Genomic DNA, 22,140 nt, shown 5'->3' on the forward strand with positions numbered 1-22,140 from the left:
TGTGTGGAGTATTGGATGTTTCACAACTACAAATGTGAAGAGGAGAGGAGTAATCGAGCGAGGGATAAACCTAAAGGAAGGACGATCATGGGGCACCCACCCACCAATATGTAGCAGCTAATTTCTGGAGCAAGGCAATTAAAAGGCCTGACTGTATTATGAGAACTTCCCCTCTGGCAATGACTGTCTGTCCATTTTTAATGAGGTCATAATGATGCGTCAGCTGAAGACCGAAAGGTCACAGAGGCGGGACTTAAATCTGCCCACAGAGAAGTGGGGAATGGGGTATAATTGCAGGTAAAAGATTGGATGGAAAATAATGAAACAGGAGATGGCTAAAAGAGGTTTTTAACACATTCTAACCTTGGAAGTACTTAGTTAAACAAGCAGTAATAATTACTACGGGTGTAACGGTACATGAATTAAAATGTGACAGTACAGACATTACAGTGCCATCCAAACAGCTACCCTCAAAATAGTTTAATAAAAATAGTTCAATTCCAACTTGAACTGGTTTGGGTTAGGGGTCAGGGGTGTGTCATATAGCATGCTGTCACAGTTACAACATCAGGGGGTTGTGTTACAGTAGTAGTTTTGGCCAATGATCCATTATTGGATGTTTACATTTTTCTATCAAAATGTAGTTTTTCACTTTCTTTCCTGCTGTACCGAAATCACACCAAACCATGACCTCAAAACGGAGGTACATATTAAACCATGAATTTTCTTTATCAGTCACAGTTTATACTGATATATACAACAATGGCAAGACAGACATAATGCATTCAACATCAGAAGTAATGCGGAGAATTGCCATGAATTGAATACAAAGCACAGAGATCAGACATCTGAACATGAAAGGCTTTGGCAGAGAAATACAATGCAGGAGCCAGCAATATTAAGTATACTGTACATATGGTCATATTGACAGATTTGCTCCCTTACAACATGGCAGCTTTGATGATAGTCTGATGAATTGTGGTTAAATAGACAGAATGGGCTGAGTCCAAGTCCAAAGCCTCCATCTCTATAAAGCTGTATATAGCCAGCTGGATTCAGATGGTAGACTACTAGAGAGACAAGTCCACGGACTACAAATATAAACCTTGGCACATAGCCCCACACATGCACACACACACACACACACTCACACACACACTCACAGTTCCTGCCAACTTTGGCCGTGCTCCCTAAGGCCTCTAAGACCTAATGAGTGAGATCGGGTGGAAGGCCCCAGTCTGTGTGAGTGTCAGTGCTTGTGTGTGTTTGGTGTCTGTATACAGCTGGTGGTTTGCGTCATAATTCTCTTCATAGCTCAACGATCCTGACTACTGCTACCCGGCATTGTTGCTCCACACACATGCAGTCATACATGTGACAATTAAAAAGACTGATCGTAACACACGTTTACATGTGAAACCCACAAAGACAATTTGTCTCTCATGAATGACACAGAAGATGACAATGATTGTAAAGGTAAAGTAAAATATGACATGGATGCTTGGTAATAGAGTTGTAAAGGAGAATAGAGGAAGAGAGCAAAGAATGATTGTCAAGGAACAGTGGAGAGGAGGGCTAAGCGTGTGATAGGGAGAGGTCCAGAGTGATGAGGACAGAAGACAAGAGCAGAGGACGGAGAAATAGAGGAAGGGAGCGCCAGACAACTGGTGGCGTCTGGTGTTTCCCCATGGGAAACGTGTACCTAAATCTGGCCCTGTAGTGTCTGTCCCGAATAAGTGTGTGTTAGTGTTGGTGTGTGTGACTGGCATCTGGTTGCATCCCAGCTAGAAAGGAGCGATAATGGAAATACTGTGACCAGAGATCTGCCTAAGTGGTCCGCTCTCTCCCACATACACTTTGTTTCTGTTTTTTCTGGAGAGGAGAGGAAAGGAGAGGAAAGGAGAGGAGAGGAGAGGAGAGGAGAGGAGAGGAGAGGAGAGGAGAGGAGAGGAGAGGAGAGGAAGAGGAGAAGAGGAACCACATTCAGATACATCAAAGTATAGATGGGACTAAAAGTGGGAGATATGGATAATGGTGTTTTAGAAGCTAAGTGCCCTCATCAGCCTCTTTGGAGATAGCCATTTTTTCTATTGTTTTTGACATCTCACAATAACCATGTTTTTATCAAATATCCCAACAATATAAATGCAAATTAGTTCAATTGCTTTCAAATGAGCTAAAATAGCAGTTGACAAGACTTTCTGAATTTAACCAACCGACGTGTCATCCTTGGAAACTGTTTAGAAAAGGGAGGGCACTTTCAAAAATACTTGGCATGTGATTGGTTGAACCATCTGTCTATCACTATTTTACCTTGTGAGGCAACTGGATTCACGAGTTCACACAAGAATCCTCATTGGATGCTGACTGGTCCAAACTCCTGGTGGTTCAGACACAAGTGCATAAATTGAAGCCTGACAAGATGGACTCTCACATGATTTGTTAATGTTGTGATCTTGTGAATCCAGCTGCCTTGCAAGGTAGATTTTACAAAATTAGATTCACAAGAGTAGTAAGTTTTTATCACTTTATTAATCTTGAGCAAGTTGTTGTTGTCCTTTGTCAGCTCAATCAGCTCATGTTGGTAATATTTCTATAAACATGGAAGAGAGCAAAAGCCTTAAGTCTACTACACATTTCCTGAGCTATGTAAGAAAATGTAGATGCACAGTAGATGTAAATCAAATAAAATCAATATATTTAAGAAGCCCAGTCTTGAAAAAAAAAAAAGTTGATTAATGTGGAAAAGGCAGCATTTTGTAAGGGACCTCACATCGACTTACACACATGCTCACATTCACACAAACACACACATATTCACACACCAGTGACAGCCACCTGCCCACTGCCTCAGGCAATGCTGTTCTGATCTGTTCTGGTCTAAACAAATGTCACTGCATGACACTACACACACCTTCCTCTTAACCTCCCCACCACCCCTCTCCTATGCACTCTTTATTTTGATTTCTTTCTTTAGGCTTTCAATTTGACCAGCTTAAAACAAGAAGGCTCACATTGCCAATGCAACACAATTTACATCTACTTTGTTCTCTGCTTTGTATGCACTACATGTAAACCATATGAACATATGTTCATATTTTTCCTCTTCACTTAAATCATATTCTTCTTCACCTGCAGTAGACTCATAGAAGCACACACACACATACATTTGATTTAAATGGGTTTGTTGTCTTACCCAATCTACTTGCCCATCAGTTCTAAAACCCACATAGGAAAACCCTTTATGTTATTATATCAACACTGTGCCTGAACAGACACACACACACACACACACACACACACACACACACACACACACACACACACACACACACACACACACACACACACACACACACTCACACTCACACCCACACAGAAACATAAGGTGATAACCTGGTCTAAGGGGGAAGAGAGACTTCAACCATTACAACTTCAATTACCATAAAAGTACTCTCTCCTTTCCTCTCTTTTCTGTTTCCTCTTCTTCATCTACAAATACTCTCTTCCTCATGTACTTTTTTTGTCTCTCTTCCATGGTTCATCACGTCCCTCACCTTTCTTGGTCCTTCTCTTATCATATCATTGGTCATCTGAAATCAATCCATTTTGTCTTGTCCTCTCCATCTTCTTTTTTCTTTTCCCTCGTCTGTCTTTCTCACTCTTTCCATTTGTTCTTCACCCCCGTTCTCTCTTCAAAAGCACTTAAGTGTCAAAGGCATTCCACTCTCAATCCCTCAACTGTTCACACACACACACACGCACGCGCTGACACAAAGTGACGCCGGTGCAGTGTAAAATCTATGCTGATGTGATCAGTGCAGATCGTACTATTGACAGACAGCTATATTCCCACGATAGGAATGATTCACCTTCATCACTGTCACTGTGTGTGTGTGTGTGTGTGTGTGTGTGTGTGTCTGTCTGTCTGTGTGTGTGTGTGTGTGTGTGTGTGTGCATGTATTCTTTACAGTGGTAAAAATGTTAGTTTAATGTTTAAAAATTCATTACATGGCATAAAATACAGTTTATTCTATTTTAGTGGGTGTGTGTGTGAGCGTATGAGTGTGCAGAGGTGGAAGCTGTAGACTAAGTAGAGGTGTGCTGTTACAGTAGTTGACATAATAATTAAAGCTGCACAAGGTCTAGACCTCTAGATTCCTTCTTTTCTTCACAGACCCTTCCTTTTCTCTCATTATTCTGTTCCTATCTAATTTCCTTTATTAGCCCTCACTTCATCTTACCTTTTCTCTCTCATTTCATTTTTTTCCTCATTCTCCTTTCTTCTTTTGTTTACTAGGCCATCCATTACCCCCCTCCACCCTTTCTCCTCTCATTTCACAACCTACGCTCTACTCTTCTGTTCTCTCTCTGTTCTCTTTTTCTACACATAATCTTCATTTAATGTTTTATATCATTTTGATCTAAATTTTATTTCTTTCCATTTCTTCCCATTTCTTCCCCATTCACTGTGCAATTATTCTGTTCTTCCCTTGCCTTTTTTACTCTTTACCTTTTTAATCCTCCCATCCCTGCTTTTTCTCCTCCCTTCTCTTCTCCTCTCCTTTCCTCTTCTCTCCTGCCCATTCTTTATGATTTGAAGGCTCATTTGTTAAGAGGAGGTAGAGCACTCTCACTCTCCCCCTAGCCTCCTCCTGTCTCTTTTTTGTGGGCTTTGGAAATATAATTTTCAATTTTTAATTTGATTCATTTAGATTTGATCATTAATCAGTGCTGAGAGAGAGTTAATTTGGTGGAAAATAGATGAGGTAGTTAGAGAGGGCTCTTTATGAAGTGAGCTCAGCGCAGCACTGGGTCTTTTAGGTATAAGGAAAAGAGAAAAATGAGAGTCTGCATGTGGGAGTTTGTGTGTATTAGCAAAAAGTGGGCATGCTTTTTATGACAGTCTGCTTCTGTAAAGTTGCTATATGCAGAATGTTTAACGTCAATAAATCATCATTAAATTCATGTTAATGCATAGATGAGACTTTTACTGAAATTGCTGTCAGCTTGTGCACCAGTTTCAGTGCTGTCATTTACTTGGACAATCTCCTCCACTGCTTTATGGCACCAACGCTCAGTTCTTTACAGTTCAAATCAGGGGAAAGGTTGCTCTTTTAACATGGCAGACACAGTTTAAAGGTCTACTATACAGGAGTTGTCAGTTGGTGTTTATAAACACAGCATTCAAAGTTGGCCCCTCCTACCCAGACCAACCAGTGAGCGAAGAGCAGATTGAGAGTGGGAGCAAGCAAGAGTCAAGCAAGTTAGAGTGAATAAAGAGAGTGTGCAATGCTAATAAGAACAAAGCCATGAATTAGATAAATACGCAGAACCTGCATTGCCAGATTGCGTGTGAATGCTGAGCTTCATCCTGTGTGCTGTGACCTTTCTGCTCTGTGTGTGTGTGTAGCTTAGCCCCACCCTCTGTCAAGCAGACACAGACCTCCTGCTCTTTATACATCAATGATACAGAGACAGAGAGCAGAGAGCAGAGCGGACCAGAGGAGAAAGACAGAGACAGTGATGTAACCTAGTCACTAACCTGTCAAACAGGCAAATACAGGCAAATGTTTAATGGTATAATGCATGGCTTACATACTGCAGTTATTTTGTGTGATAATGTTCCCACTTCAGAGGAATGTGATTGGAGATCTTCACAGTCGTAACAGACAGACTACAGTACAGATATTGGTGGACAAGTGATCTCTTTAAATCTAACTACACTTGTGTTTCTTCCTTCACTTTGTGCTTCTACCTGCACTCCTTTTCTGACTCCATTTCTGCTTCTTCTCTCAGTCTCCTTCTTTCTTGTGTGTTAGAGAAACAGTTTGTGAATGTATGTTGAGAGAGAAGGCACAGAGCGGGTGTGTTAGTGGGTTTGTACCCCCTGGTGTTAAGAGTTTCTTGACCGTTTGCTGACACTGGCCCCCCCGCTGTACCTGGACTGTCAGCCCTTCTGTCTACCTATCTCCGTCTCAAACACACACATAAACACACACACACACAGATGCATGTCATGCCCAGTTCACTGGGCTGAATGATGCCTGGGCTTGTTAGAGGTTTCTAAATGTACCTCATAGAAAAAAAGTATGTACTCATACCACTGTAAAATGCTTTGAATAAAAGCAGCCACTAACGTTGACATGAGTACTAAACACAAATGAAACAGGGAAACAAATGCAATTACAACCACTTGCAAATACCAACAAATGCACAGAAAGGCTTCTCATCATTTTTTCATTTTGCTGCCAAAACAAAAGTCTTTCTGTTAAATCTCTTAGATGTGTTGTCTCAAACATGGTCAGCACATTTTTTACAGGATTTAAATCCTCTAAAACATCTCTCCATTCCTTTCTCTCTGTCTATACATTTAAATCATATCCTTAATTATATACAGTACCAGTCAAAAATGTTGAATCGGAAAGTGTGTCCAAACATTTGCCTGGTACTGTATATATACACACACACACATATATATATATACAATTAATTTTTTTATCAGAGACTGTATTAGTCTTCCTTTTGGTCTCATGCCATATTACGGCATTTTAAATCTATGCGATTATATCTGAATTAGTTTTAGTAACTGCTTAGTGCCAGCACATTTTGTAACTGATCACTTTGCATGTTGTTTAAACCTTCAGGTTGCTCTACAGCTGTCTGACCCTCATTCGGAGACTTATCAGCCAAGCCAGCCAAACCAGCCAACTGCTTCCTAACTTAAACAGTTGCAATTAAATATACATCTTCAATAACAGCAAGCATAAAAAAAACAGGATTAGTTTTCCAGTAATTCCATTTGCCAGTGCCTTGTGAGTGTGTCGTTGTATTGGCAAGCTTTCCTGTGTATGTATCTGTTTAGGATTAGTTCTGGTAGTTTAGCTAAGAAAGTCATCCTCACTGGATTATGCTTACAAATGAATTCTCTCTGCATTCTCACTTGTTTCCTTTTTTCACACGTGTTCACACATAAAGTCTGAAATAACATGAATTTGTATATTTTAGTTTTACTTTTAAATTAAGGGGAGCTAATTTTCGTATTATTATCATAGACCTAATGAAGGCTCCATTTGGGTGTCCAAAAGCATTCCTTAGCACAGTGCCACTAATACAACAAGGGGACAGAGAGTAAGAACGGCAGGAAGCCTGGAGTAAGGAGAGACTGATTCTGGGACATAGTTGGAGCTTTTAAAACTGATCTCAGGGACAGAAAGAGAGAAAATAGAAAACAATTCAGCCATATAAAACTTAACTGTCTCCCGCTGATGATGTGGGTAACAGTAGAGGATCAAGAGATGCACCCTCCTCATCTTCCTTTCTTAGTCCTTTTTAACCTCTAAAATGACAGTTGAGACTTCCTCCTTGTGTGCCTTCCTTGGAAATATAGGAAATAAGACAAAAAACAAACCCAGTAAAAAACATTAAGATACGTAAAGAAAAGAAAGGGAAATAGAGAATTATAAGAAGGGCTACTGTAGCTTGTATTTTACTTCTCTGGTCAATCAGGTATCAGTGTCCTGGACCTCTGCTGATGAATATATTTGTTTCAGTGGTGCTCTTTAACTTCTCATTTCACTTGTACTTAATGAGATCACACCACTGTTGCTGTTGCCAGAAATATAAATCTATCTTCCCGAGTGCCAGTGGATATTTTACTGAGAATGATATGCCTGATTAAATCAAATCAGCAAAACTAATGTAAATAAAACATGGTATAAGCTAAAATGTTAACTCTAACCTAATACTAGAAATTGAGTCGCTAGAAATTGTATATTTGATTAATTTAAGATATGTACTAAATATTCAGCTTAGGGCTATTTTTTAAATTTACACAGCGCTCAGAGGTTCCCCCCTCTCTTCTCCACTTCTCTCTTCTCTTCTCCTCCTCCAGGGTACATGACACCTCTGTCTTCCTTATCCATCTTTAAGTGGTAACCACGGTAACATCCAATCCCCTGAGAGATAGGCCTAATTAAATTAGGGCTCCTTTGTGTCAATTAATTAAGGAGACGAAGAGAGAGAGAAACAGAGAGACAGAAATTGGGTAAGAGACAGGAAAAGAGTAAGTCAAAGAGCGAGAGAGAGAGAGAGAGAGAGAGAGAAGCCTTTCACAGAAGTGGTGCGTTATGAATTAATTTTGTTGTACGATAAAAGAGGCCAGTGACTTTAGAAAGTCTCTGTGTGTATAACATGCACACACATACTCACCATGTGTACACCACAAAAGCAGCACAGTTATCACCACTTAACACCCAGACCTCGTATGTGACCCTCCTCCATTCCACTCTCATGTCTTTTCTTCTCCATTTCTTTATTTTAAATTCTTCTCTGTACATGCTTGTTCTGAATATGCAACCTGCCCCTATTTTCTTCACCTCTTCTCCTCTTACATGTACCCTTCATCTCTGCTCTCTGTCTATCCTTCTTGCACACTGTCCAATTTTTTATTTTTCTTGCCTTGTTTTTTAGTCAAAAAATATCAAATCTCTCGTTTTGTTTTCAAGCAAGTGTCACACCGTGTGTACTGACACACACTTCCTCTTTCTGTCATTTCTCACAGGTGTTCGTCTGGACAGGGTTCGTGGTGGAAGACAGAAGTATAAGCGCCGGATAGATGCAGACAACAGTCCATACCTGAACCCACAGCTGGCTCTGCCTCCCAAGAAGCCATGTAAGAATACACATGGACACACACACTCAAACAAACTGGTAACAGTAGGCTACATTAAATAGCCTTTTCTTGACCAATGGAAGACCATGAAATGGACAGCAAACAAGGAAGATCTTCCCTAAAATGAACATAAATATTGTATTTTCACATTGATATTGTATCAGTACTTTGTGTATGTTAAAGGTAGTCACTGTTTAGAGCCCAGAAGTACTATGAACTACCTTTCCATCAGTATCTATCCTAATGGAGACAGTTGGATAGTAAAAACATTTACAAACACACACAACACACACACACACACACACACACACACACACACACACACACACACACACACACACACACACCCACACACATACATAAATAGACACAGGGTGGTGAGAAGCCCATCTGTTTTGGACCAAGTTTATCTCCCTGTCTCTACTGCTACCAGTTTGGGGTCATAACATTTTATATGTGTAATATTTCACTATAAAGGTATTCATTTAGCTCCGGCTGGATTGGCTCTGTTTTTTAGAGAATAAAGCCATCGCCAAAGCTTGATGATTGAAAAATTAACAAGGGAGAGAGTGAGTCAGTGAGAGTGACAGAGAGGCAGGTGGAGAGACAGAGAGAGAGAGAGAGAGAAAGAGAAAGAGAGAGGGAGGGAGGCAGAGAGAGAGAGAGAGAGAGAGAGAGAGAGCGAGAGATGCTGAACCTAAATGAGAAGGTTTCTCAGAGTGATAGAGAAGAGAGGAGGGAGTGAGAGAAAAGGGGGGGGGGGCAGCCAGAGCCCTAATCCGGATTAAATCCAATCTGGCAAGCACATCAAACTAGAGTTAGCTCTCTAGCTAACCGTCTGCTCACACACACACACACACACACACACACACACACACACATAGTGCAGATTGAGCAGTGTTTAGCAGCTTGGTCCCCAAAGCCCATTTTGCTTAAAGCTGGAGCATATTCTGCTTTAGGCCAATATGCTGAATGGCTGCACGACAGCTTACCGGGACTTCTGCACTACTAATCACTGAAATGATGGGATAATGTAAGTGTGTGTATACACAGGGTGTGTGTGTGTCTCTAATATATGTGTTTGCTTTCATGGTGCACGTTGGTGCTCGTGCGCTTTCACTAAGTACCCAATTTTCAGTATTTAATTTAATTTAATTTAGTTTGTTGTTATTGTTATCAAGCATTTGTCACATTTTGCAAGAGACTGATCTATTTAAATTACCATCGATCACTCCACTTAGTTATTCAGGCCTAGTTTAACTAACCTACACTTGAAATCCAAGAAATATAGGGTTGATAAACTTCCTTCATCTCTCTTTTTCTTTCTCTCTCACACAGTCAATACAGACACAAAATCTCCCTCTGTCTCTCTCAGATACATGCACACAGCCTATCTTTCTGTAGACCAATCCCTAGCCTCAGTGTCCCCATTGATTGTGTGAGGACAGAACAATAGCCCAGGGTTTGGAAATGGGCTTCCATTGATTCTAATTAGGGAAACATTAAATAAGATTTACCCACAGATACTGCAGTGTGACTGGGAATGGTTGGGTTCAAATGACCCTACAGCTGGAGATAGAGGGAAAAGGGTAGAAAAAATATGTTTATATATATATATATGTATACTATTGTCTTAATATATTATTATACTGTATATACTGTTATACTGTACAGGTATATATATATATAGATATATATATATATATATATATATATATATATATATATGTATATATGTTTGTGTGTGTGTGTGTGTGTGTGTGTATACATATATACACACACACACACATATAGATATAGATACATAGTATGTATACAGGTATGTGTGTATGTAACAGAATTGGGATTGGGGGTTGGAGAGTGTTAAATCAATACCCCTTCTCTCCCTCCCAAGTCTGCTTCACTCTCTCTTGCTGTTTATCTCTATCTAGCTGTCGCTCTCTCGACTCTTCCTGTCTTTCACAATCTGTCCATGGCTCTATTTCTGCCTGTCTGTCTTCTCCCTTTTTTATTTTTTCCAGATCTTTCTATTTCTCTAGCTCTCCCTCCTTAGCTCTTGCTCTTCTATCCTCTGTTATTATTCCCATGCTTGATTAGTCAGTGGATTAATTTGGAAGCAGGGTATCAGTCTGTTACTAATGGGCCATAGAGATCTCATCACCACATGTCACCATTACCAGCTGAGCTGTTTGGCTTTTAGTAGGCTATTATCTTTCCCTTCTGTATGTACAAGCAAGCTTCTTAAGGCTGTGGTACAAAAGACAACATTTTGGGCAACCTGGATAACTAGCAGTAATCTCCTAGTCTGGAAACGTTTCAACAATTTTTGGATTCTTGGTCTTTCTTCTTACAACTTGTTTTTTTCAGATTTTTATATGAAGTGGCATAAAATATGCAAACCGTCAGTGAACTGAAAAATACTGAATTACACTGCTAAAATGATATTATAAAAATAGCTTTTTAAAAAGGTAATATATTCTGTGATCTTGTTTAAAGTTAAGTTACATTTTAAGGTTTTTTCAAAGTGCCAAACAAGTTTAACATTCTTCCACTTGTACATATTCATACTGAAAAAATATGTATAACATCAAACATCATGATTGGTGTGCTGTATATTATTCACTATACTGAATTATATTGTTTTATATTGTTTTGTATTTAAAATGATATTGCTTTTTGTATACATGAGGAATTACCTTTAGACATATGTGTTACCTGGCAGGCCATGTTATCAGGGACTTTGCATGTGACCTTTCTCATTTTTGCACCGGATTGGTGTGGAACAGCTTGTTGCCTAATATGGCAAAAATTCACCATCTCTCTGTCTCTGTGTCTTTCTCCTTGTCTGGTGGTCATGTCAGTTGCCTTTGGCTGCCTTGCAGATAACAAAATCGTGTCTCACCTGCTGGTGGCCGAACCAGAGAAGATTTACGCCATGCCTGACCCTACAGTACCAGACAGCGACATCAAGGCCCTGACTACGCTGTGTGACCTGGCGGACAGAGAGCTAGTGGTCAACATCGGCTGGGCCAAACATATCCCAGGTAGGGGGAAAAAACTGCTGACCCCTGACTTTGACACTGAACCTAATCTGACTTCATGTTGACACATACAATATATACGTTTTTTTTTCTTTTACACAGTTTACACAGTTCATACTCACTCTAATGCACACATACACTATTGACACAAACACATGCTGAGTGAGTTGCTAGAGAGTACAAGGTTAGCATCAACTGCTCCAGATGTTATTCAGACACACTTCGCCGATGTACACACATGTACACCTGGTGCTAAGGCATGACCTCTTACCCTAATCCTTGAACCCAGACAGTCTGAACTGTTGACCCCTGAAACTCGCCAATCAAATGCCCTCATTTTGAGCCCTTTGAACCAAAAAGTGCAATCCCTTTACCTTTGATGTGTTTGCTTTGTGTGTGTGTGTGTGTTTAAGTGTGTGTCTTTACCTGAAGTCACCCCACCATACATTTGATACAGACCTTTGAAACCATACCCTCTCCCTTCTGATCTCTGTATGTGCTATCATTAAAAGTCACAGTAACAGAAAGTCTTTATAACAGTAGCTAATATAAATAACACAGAAAAGAATATAATAATTAGAATATAATATAATATAATAATTAAATAAAAATATAAATATAAATAAATAATGAAATATAATAAAACATTGAGAAAATACCGCAGTAAATACTCTTCTTAAGATATGCAGTTGAATGGTGATAGACTATTTCACATCTCTATCCCTCTTAAGGACTATTAGTAAAAGAGAAAAAACTAGTTTAATCTGCTTAATGTCACTCTTTCTCTCTCTTAATCTGGTCAAAATTGGATCTGGACCACTGAAATAAGACAACTGAAATAGATACAAATACACAAGTCAGCCAAAACTAAAATAAATAGTTTTATAAAAGATTGGGAATGGAGTTAGCAGTAATGAATGTGTGCGTGTGAGACGTACGACGGAGAGAGACTACTATAATCTGGTTTCGGTCTTAGTGCGCGAGCCTGCTGTGACAGCAGAGAGGAAGGAAGAGCAGTGTCTCAGATTAACCAAGATTAGCACAAAGATTAGTTTTGTTGTCGACTGGAATATGGATATAGAATAGAAAATAAAATAATAGAATAGAATTACCCCTATTGCTGTTGCTCAAACAGCGTAGCGGGTTGTAACAGTATAGGGGAAAACACCAGATTAGAGGCATAAATACCACTCAGTCATGTTGCGTAAATCTATAACAATAAAGTCAATGGCATTGGATAACAGGGTCTCCAAATCACATGTATTATATCATATCAATAAATATGAAAATAACAGAGAGAAAAAGAAAAAAATAGATGGAGGGAGAGAGAAAGAGAGATGGGAATATACATTGCTTCTTGTTAGTGTATTGATCGATGTGCTGCTATATGGACAATAAGCAGACATATATATTGATCCGGATACCAAGTATAGCCCTTTGAATATTTATTTTTCTCTTTCAAAACAACATATAGCCTGACTCCAATACTATCTCCTTTCCTCTAATCGGCCTGTGATTCTTTTTCCTCCTGCCACTCTCTCCACACCTCTGGGATGCACCTTGACCATAAAAATACAAAAAGAACTCACAGACACACACAATTATACACAAAAACATATACAACATATGTCTTCAGTGTATTGTTTTGCATTGGACGTACCATTTCCTTTACTCTCCACTTTCATTGGTGTGTAAGAGAGAGTTAACCAGGTTATGTGCTGGACTGTGTGTGTGTGTGTTTGTGTGCGTGTGTGTGTGTGTGTGTGTGCAGCTTTCTGTGTGGAAGGAGTGAAGCGCAACGATTGCCTGGCGGTGGAGAGAAGATGGCGTGATTAGATGAACGAGAAAGGCAATCCAGTGCTCACAGAGAAAGATAGAACTCTTCATCTTCCAAGTGTGTGTGTGCGTGAGTGAGTGTGTGTGATGTGAACACCTTATGAAATCCTCACTGTTTACAACACTGAACACTGATCTAATACTAACACACACACACTCACACGCGCACACACACACACACACACACACACACACACAAGCAGAGACACATGTACACACACAAAGTGATCTACTGTTGGGTGGAAAGGATTGTCAGAGTGAAATACGCCTCCTCAACATTCTTTATCAGCCTCATACACACACACACAAACACACACACACACAAAAGGCAAACAATAAGAGACTACAGTAACATAAGTCTAGAATAGAATTGAACTGTTAACCTTCTTAGAGCTGTCTAGTCTCACGTCTTGTTAAGTGTGTGTGTGTGTATGCGTGTGTGTGTGTGTGTGCGTGCGTGCGTCTAGAGAGACTGACTATGCACAGGGTGTACTTGTGAACATGCACATGCACACGTCTTTGCTTGCCATGGTACAGTAATTTTTTTAATCAAATTGATGGAGAGAGACAGAGAGACAAAGATAAAAAAGACAGAGGCAGAGAGAGGAGAGGTGAAGCCAATTTATGCTTCATGATATGGCTGCGCAGCGCTGCATACACACACACACACACATACACACAAAGGCTGCTAACAGTGGTAACAACGTGTCAAGGCGAGCGCCAGGCAGCTAATTTGAAGTCATTAGATGTCTGCCGTACTGGCAACAATTTGTTACGCTCACACACGCACAAACACACACGTAAAAACACATCACATACACACACTGAGTTAAGAGCCGTCTGCGGATAGCGAGGAGGCTAAATTGTAAACTAATTTAAACATCACTCAGTGTTAGAGAGGCTGCCTGCAAGACAGGCCCCCGGATAACAAGGCTAGGGTACGTGTGTTTGTATGCGCGCACGTGTGTGTGTGTGTGTGTGTGTCTAGTCATGTTTGACACACAGACTCACCCAACCTTAGAGACTTGTGACAACACATACACACACATATCTCTTTGATTGGCTCTTTTATTCTAAGGCTACGTGTGTATGTGTGTGTGCACATTTCCATACTGATACGGCATATATGCAAACATTTGATATGTCATTAGTAGAGGAAAATGAGGTTTCAGACAGTGTGTGGCTCTTGAAATCCCACAAAGCTTAGGAAACCAACCCACATGTGAACTTCACACATGCATGCTTGTGTGTATGTGTGTGTGTGTGTGCGTGTGTGTGTGTGTGTGTCTGTGATAAGCTAGAAATGAAACACATTGAAAAACACGTAAACACTGACACGTTTTTTTAAGCCTTTATGCTGGTTAAGACTGTGGGAAACAAGTGACCCCTGAACATACATACACACACACACACACACATACATCCATGATACAGTATCATACAAATATATGATCTGTATACCATCACTCTCAGGAAACTGTGGGTATGAGGAAATATCAACTCAGTTATTATTCAGAGGGCGTGAAAGGCCTTGGCGTCCAATAATATGGATTAGTGAAGAGAAGATCTCATTTTAATAGCTCTCAAAGACACAACTCCAGTTGCATATTAGACTGCATGTCATAGTCTAGTGTGCACGCATATGTGTGTGTGTGTATTTGAAGGAGGAATGAGGAGCGGTCAGGTGAGAGGAGGAGAACAGCAAATATTTAAACAAGAGCGAATGAGAGTGAATTAAATGAAAGAAAGGCCATTCAAAATGAGCCATTTATCTGCCTGTAGAATTAGTCTTTTCATCCTCTCTTTTCTGTTCTCTTACTCCCTCATCCCTTCTCTCTCTCTCTATGTCTTTCTCTGTAACTCTCTCCCTCTCCATAATAACTAAATGAGTACCGGGCAGTCATGCTAGCAGCTCTTATCTAGACCTGTGGACACAAAAGGGGAAAGACAGACAGGCGAGCACTTGACTTGACGAAAGAGCAAGGAACGAACAAATGAACGAATCAACGAACAAGAGCCAGAACCTATAACACAGTCTATTTTACCAGAACCAGGGGCCTTGCCATTAGCGCTTCTTTTTTTTTTTACAGCCCCCTCCTCCATTCTTTCTTTATTCAAGAAAGAAATTGCTCTCGGGCCGCCCCACACTCCCCCCCCCACTATTCTCTTGCCTCCCTATCTCCTCTTACTTGCTCTTTCTTTTCTTACAGTCTTTCTCCTCCTCTTTCTTTCATTCCCCTTTCAATTTTGACACTCAGGATAAGCGGTCTATGTGTCGGCAGTAACACAGTATGATTGAGCTGTAAAAATGGGGGAAGGGAGGTGGAGGAGAGTGGCTGTCGGTCCATTCATTTAATCGGTCTTTATGGAGATAGGGGAGAAGGGGTTTGGGTGGTGGTGGTGGTGGTGGTGGTGGTGGTGGGATAGTAGGTAAAGATGGAAGTCCTCTTGCCTCACGTTCTTCGTTCTTCTCTCTATTTGTCCAGTAATATATTGGCATGTCTTTTCTTTCTCTCACTCCCTCTTACTCTCTGTTTGGATTTAGATGTGAGTGTGGGTGTACCTCATAGTAATGCTGAATGAAGAGCTAACATGATGCAGATGATTTAAAACCACTGTCTCATGTCATTGGTGGTGATTGTTAGCAGCATGCCATAGTGTGTGAGACTTGCTTACACCAAGATGTGGCTTCTTCTCTGCTTCTGTTACGGGTTTTATGTTTAACTTAACCAAAGACAGTAAAGATTCAGTGTGTTTATTGTTCTGCCATCTTACACTGAGAAGAAAAAATGACTGCTTTCCTGTTTTGTGTCATTAAGTAATCCAACAAATTACCTACATCATTCAGGTAATGTGAAGTTCAGTGCAGAGGCTTTTAGTGATTAGTGAGTAGCATTATTATGATGTACCTTCATTTGCAGTGACTTTGCACTTTGAATAAATTTGACTTTGATGATAATGATGTGAGATTTGGCTTACACACAGCAATTTGACAGAGCATTGATTAAATCAGGAAGACATTTTCTGCAGCCCAGCTATTTTACGGATATTTTTAAAACACTTAGTGCCAGAACGGCACTCTCCTTATTTCTAAAAGGTTGAACAAGTAAGGGAGTACATTTCCACCTTGCCAGTTATCAAATATCATATGTGGAGTTCCTCAAAGCTCAATCTTAGGACCAATTTTCCTTTTCAGCCATGCTCATGACAAAGAACACAGTACAGTACACAAGAAATGAAGCTCAATTAGAATAAACCTCAGAAGACATTTCATTACCCTGCCCTAATATGTTGCACCAGATGAATAATACACTTTTTTTTGTTTGTTAATTATTAATAATTGTCATTCAGATTACTATCAATAATTATGTTACTTTAATTACTTATCAGGGAGAAAGGGAAGGAAGAAGAATGGCTAACTTTAGAGGGGATTCAAAGCATAGTAGATTTCAGGAAGAGAAGGAAATGGGACGAGAATGGAAAGCAGGGAGGTCACATACATTACCTCAGTATAACCTAGATACTCCCAAAGAGCCTTTAACACAATACTATTCTGACCCGATGGCTAAATATCCCCCACCTCTTCAACCTCTCATGTGACCTCTCTTTTTCTTTCTGTCTCTCTGTCTCTCTGCCTCTGTCTCTCTCTGGCTCTCTCTGTTTTCCCTCTCTCTCTGACCTGACCTCCAACCCTCTCTCTCCATGGTATCCTTAACCTCTTCATTATAAAGTCAACCTCATCTCTCAACCCCATTCCCACCCATGCCTCCCACCTCTCCCACCTACACTCTTAACGCATTGCCCTGGCCAACCATCCTCACTCTGTTCTTGGTCCCGTCTGCCTGTACAAATACAATCAGGGGTTTGAGTCCACATCCAGCTATAGATTTTAAAACAGTACAATCGACTGCCCATCAGTCTGATTGCTCTGACGTGCCACTTACAATGGTACATCATAGCATTCTCAGTAAAACAACCAATAAGCAAAGCCCTCCCTAATCTTTCCATCTGCTGTTTCTCTGTTGTCCTTTTTTCTCTTCTGGCCATGTTATAAATGGTTTTCACTTAGTGATTCAGTCAACCTGTTTGCCATTCTGACTGCCAGAAAGTCAGTCAGTTAGTTAGCCAATCAGTCAGTCAGTCAAGTAACTACACAGCCAGTCAATCAGCCAGAAAGACAGCCACACAGTCAGCAAATATTGATTAATAGAATTGTCCTGCTCCTTTTAGCAAATCAAATGTTGAGTCTCAGCAGCCAAGGGGAACTTTTACAGGCGCACACACACTCACACTCTTGCACATGAATACACAGGGATTTTCACATCCTTGACTGTAGTCCACAACTCACTAAATTAACTCTGACACACATTATAACACTTCACAATGAGCTCCAGAAGATGCAGAAGAACTCTGTGTGTGTGTGTGTGTGTGTGTGTGTGTGTGTGTGTGTGTGTGTGTGTGTGTGTGTGTGTGATTGTGTGTGTGTGCATTTGTGCGTGCTTGTGGTGAGCGAGGAATGTAACAGCCCAGACTGGTGGTGATGTCACTGTTCTGCCCTTCTCATTAAGTCTGGTGATGTCGTCAATCAGCAAAGAGGTTGTTGGGCTTTGGGTCAGAGAGTGGTAAATCAGAAGAGAAATATCTCTCCTCCACCACAGACAGACAGACAGACAGACAGACAGACACACATACACACACACACACATTTCTCTCTTTCAATTGTTAAATCAATGAGCTTTATTGGCATGAAACCTTACAAAACAATATTGCCTCTTCCTGTCCTAATTTCGTTCCTCTCTCTCTTTGGTCCTCATTGCACTTCTCTCACTTTATCTTGTGAGTCTGTCTCTCTCATTCAGTACTATTACCATTGTGCATTAAAATGCCAGGTCCAGTACACAGGTAAACTCCTGAAAATGTACATGTGGAAATACACATGGACACACACAGACGCACAAACAGATTTGCCCCCATTCTGTCGTCAAACACTAGTTCACCTTGACAATCACAGCATGCTGAGTGCCTTCTTAGTACACAAACACAACAGGCAAATGTACAGTACATTCACAAAGACACACATGAGACATACAGCATGGAGACATATGGTATGTAACATGCACATGGCAGTGCAGTCAAGAAAACACTTATTGCCAAATATATACACACATATTATAGCCAGAAGTATAGTCGTGCAAAGAAAAGATTTAGAGGAAAAAGGCTGAACTTTTTTGAAACAAGTTTTAGAGATGCAAATATATAATAAGTTAAATTTTATGGTAGAAATTTGCACTGAATAACAGATGGTTTTCAGCTGCTAAAACAACCATTAAAGCCATAATAAACAATATATTCAGACAATTATATTCAATCATTATGTTTTTAAAATATGCACTTCATAAGAGATAAGCTTGCTTTTGTAGCATACCCCTTCTAGTCAGTAAAGGTGAAGAGGATAAGACATTTTATTGGTAGCACTATGTCTTTTTTGATGTAATATAACTGACTCTGACTTTTCCATATCCTAACAAGATTCAACTCATAAATATGACTTTATTAGGATCTGAATTAGAATTTGATTTAGTCCATTGCTGTGGACAATCTTATTTCTTTTGTGTTCTCTGATATGTATCTTCATGTGTGTGTTTCCAGTCGCTGTTGATTTTCTCTGAGCTCTGTTGGCCGTGTTTGATTTCCATTTCTGCTCATTCCTCAGCTACATAACATGTTTAGAGGCTGATGTCTTGGTTTCAAATATGTGTGTGTGTGTGTGTGTGTGTGTGTGTGTGTGTGTGTGTGTGCGCGCGCGCGCGCGTGCCTGTGTATGTTTCATTGTCCACATTGGTGCAAAACAGGCATCTTATCTTCCAGTGCACCACCACCATTGCCACTTCTTGCAGCCCATACAAACAAACACACCCCTGTTTGCAGATGAAAACAAATATTGATGAAATGAAATCAAATTAGGAAAAGAATATTTGATATTTGATCTTAATATTTGGATTAAGTTGGGCTTTCTTTATTGGATTAGGCCTGTGTGTATTGGAAGTATGTCATCAATATGAGAAAACAGAGGAAGGAAAACATCTCCCTTTTTCTGTGCATTGCTTTTCTTCTTTCTCGTCTACTTTCATGTCTTTTTCTTGCATTCACTTTTTGTACCATTGTGTGTCATTCTAGTGCTTTGGGTATAATATGATGATATCTGGTTGTTGGTTTTTTAATCTGTGATAAATTATTTTTCTGGTGTATAAATTAAGAAAAAAAGGTAAAACATTTTGCAAATTTATCTTAAAATATTCCCAACACCGCAATATGATTAAATGACCAAATTAAGACCCACATTTCTTTCAAATGAATGTGACAGTGACATAATAACGCTGTAATACTGTTTGTATTAGTCACTGCAATGCCTATGTACTTTACAGTAAATTGATAAGATTATGTGTAAGATGTAAGAAATCTCAGAAATGTTTAGTTTCTACGTTTTTTTATTAGATTTTTGATGAATACACACACACACACACACACACACACACACACACACACACACACACACACACACACACACACACACACACACACGCACCCAAACACACATACATATGCAGTGTCTGAGGGCACGTTCAGTCTGTGTTGACTCTCATGTCTGTCTGATGCCCTGTGTTTATTTTGTCATCACAGTGTTGACAGTGTTTCCATGACGATGTGTTTATAATGACACTCAAACACACACACACACACACAGCTTTAGGGGCCTGCCTTAAAAAACACACATGGTTTTGCACATATTCAACACACATCTTTCCACAAAGAATCACACGTGTATTTGCTTCATCAGGTCACACCTTGGTACTGACATACACCTTATGCCTTTAGAGTAGAGCAACACACAGCTTTTGCTTCACACATGGTACCAGCTGCCACTGTCACTGTCACTGCATGCATGTGTATCACACCATGTCAGACTGGCATTTAAAATAAAAAATAGATTTAAAAAAACAGCTGAAGAGTAGTGGTAGCCTGAAGTAGTAAAGTAATGCAAAAGAAAAATGTGTAAACGGAAACAGTGAATAAATCTGTTATTATTATACTGATTTAAAAAGTGGCGTCTGATTTAAAACAGCCTTTTATTCAAGGGAATTCTAATAATTTTGATTCTAGTTTCTAAAACAATCTCATGTCATGAAAGTTATTCAGTAGATGATTTCAGTAAAAGTAAAAGTGACAAAAAAAAAACACAAATATTGAAGTTGTGAGATTTGTGCTCAGCAGCCCATTGCTGTTTTTCTTATTAGTTTGATTACATTAGCAAATCAAATTCATTTGTCTATCAGCCTTTGAGACACAGACTGCAATCTGAGTACACCGACTAATCTGCATCAAATAATGTCTGTCACAGATACACACACAAAACACACACCAGAGAAGCCAAATACATAGGCATGCACACAAGCCTGCATACACAAACACATGCATCATACACACATCTGTGAACACACAAATGTACACATCTTAATGCAGAAACCCCACACATACACTTCTAAACACAGTGTATGTGCACAAAAGCACACACACAGGCGTGCACAGTTTTATAATATGTGACATCAGACAAGCAGTAACAAATAAATCAGCACACCATCTGAGCCCATCATCATCTAAGTCATCACTAGCAAACAGTCAGCTTTTACTACTTTCAATTTGCTTTTGTGTGTGTGTGTGTGTGTGTGTGTGTGTGTGTGTGTGTGTGTGTGTGTGTGTGTGTGTGTGTGTGTGCTTGAGAAAGAGCAAGAGAGGCAGAGAGAGAGAGAGATGATGTGATGTGATATGATATGATATGCTAGCAGGGCATAAAGATAGATGATCATAATTACGCACAGGCCAAACTCCATTTCAAATCATCATCATCCTATTCTATCTGTTAGAGCGCACATGTACACACACACACACACACACACACACACACACACACACACCAAAAGCAATATAAAAAGTTCACACACATAAAGCACACGTACATATAGAGATTCACACACACACACATATCACACACCTATGCATGCAGCAAATCTAGTGGAAGGAGGGACAGGCTTGTCATGGCATCACATTATTTCTGTCGGTTCATGCAAAGTTCACAGACAGGCATGAAATAGTTATTCTCTCTTTCTAGTTCTATTTATCTATTTACCTTTCCTTACTGTTTCTGTCTACATCTTCCCTTTTCTCAGCTTAACCCTTTTTCTTATTCTCTCTCCTCAGTCTCTCCATTCCTCCTCCTACCATTGTTCCATCCTTCTTCTTTTCTCTCTTTCTCTCACCCCCTTTATTGCTCCTCACCTTCTACCTTCTTTCTCTTTTTGCTCTTCCCTCTACCACCTTTCCCCTTTCTTCTATCCTCCCTCCCTCTCTCTCTCTCTCTCTCTCTCTCTCTCTCTCTCTCTCTCTCTCTCCCTCCCTCCCTCCCATCCTCCCATCCTCCCATCCTCCATCCATCGTTCTTAAATAACAGTCTGGGGGATTCATCCTTTCCATCAGGGAATAAGCAGGTGGGAAAATGGGATTGGAGCGTGCCTGTCACCAGCTGGGGACGAC

The 22,140-nt window shown here is 40.0% G+C and overlaps 1 protein-coding gene across 7 annotated transcripts in view; it reads left to right on the top strand.

The window, feature by feature from the left end:
• The window catches only part of esrrga (estrogen-related receptor gamma a), a 72,535-nt gene that overhangs the window by 33,734 nt on the left and 16,661 nt on the right, over positions 1-22,140 (top strand). For 3 of the 7 annotated variants that reach the window (XM_053342877.1, XM_053342879.1, XM_053342920.1), the window contains 2 exons: positions 8,564-8,674; positions 11,536-11,718. In XM_053342877.1, the coding sequence (XP_053198852.1) occupies positions 8,564-8,674; positions 11,536-11,718 (294 nt within the window). Of the gene's footprint in view, positions 1-8,563; positions 8,675-9,296; positions 9,318-11,535; positions 11,719-22,140 lie in introns of all 7 variants that reach the window. The other 4 variants (XM_053342993.1, XM_053343115.1, XM_053342878.1 and 1 more) reach the window with 2 other exon arrangements.

Source organism: Scomber japonicus, chromosome 1 (assembly GCF_027409825.1).
Source record: "Scomber japonicus isolate fScoJap1 chromosome 1, fScoJap1.pri, whole genome shotgun sequence".
Lineage (NCBI taxonomy): Eukaryota > Metazoa > Chordata > Actinopteri > Scombriformes > Scombridae > Scomber > Scomber japonicus.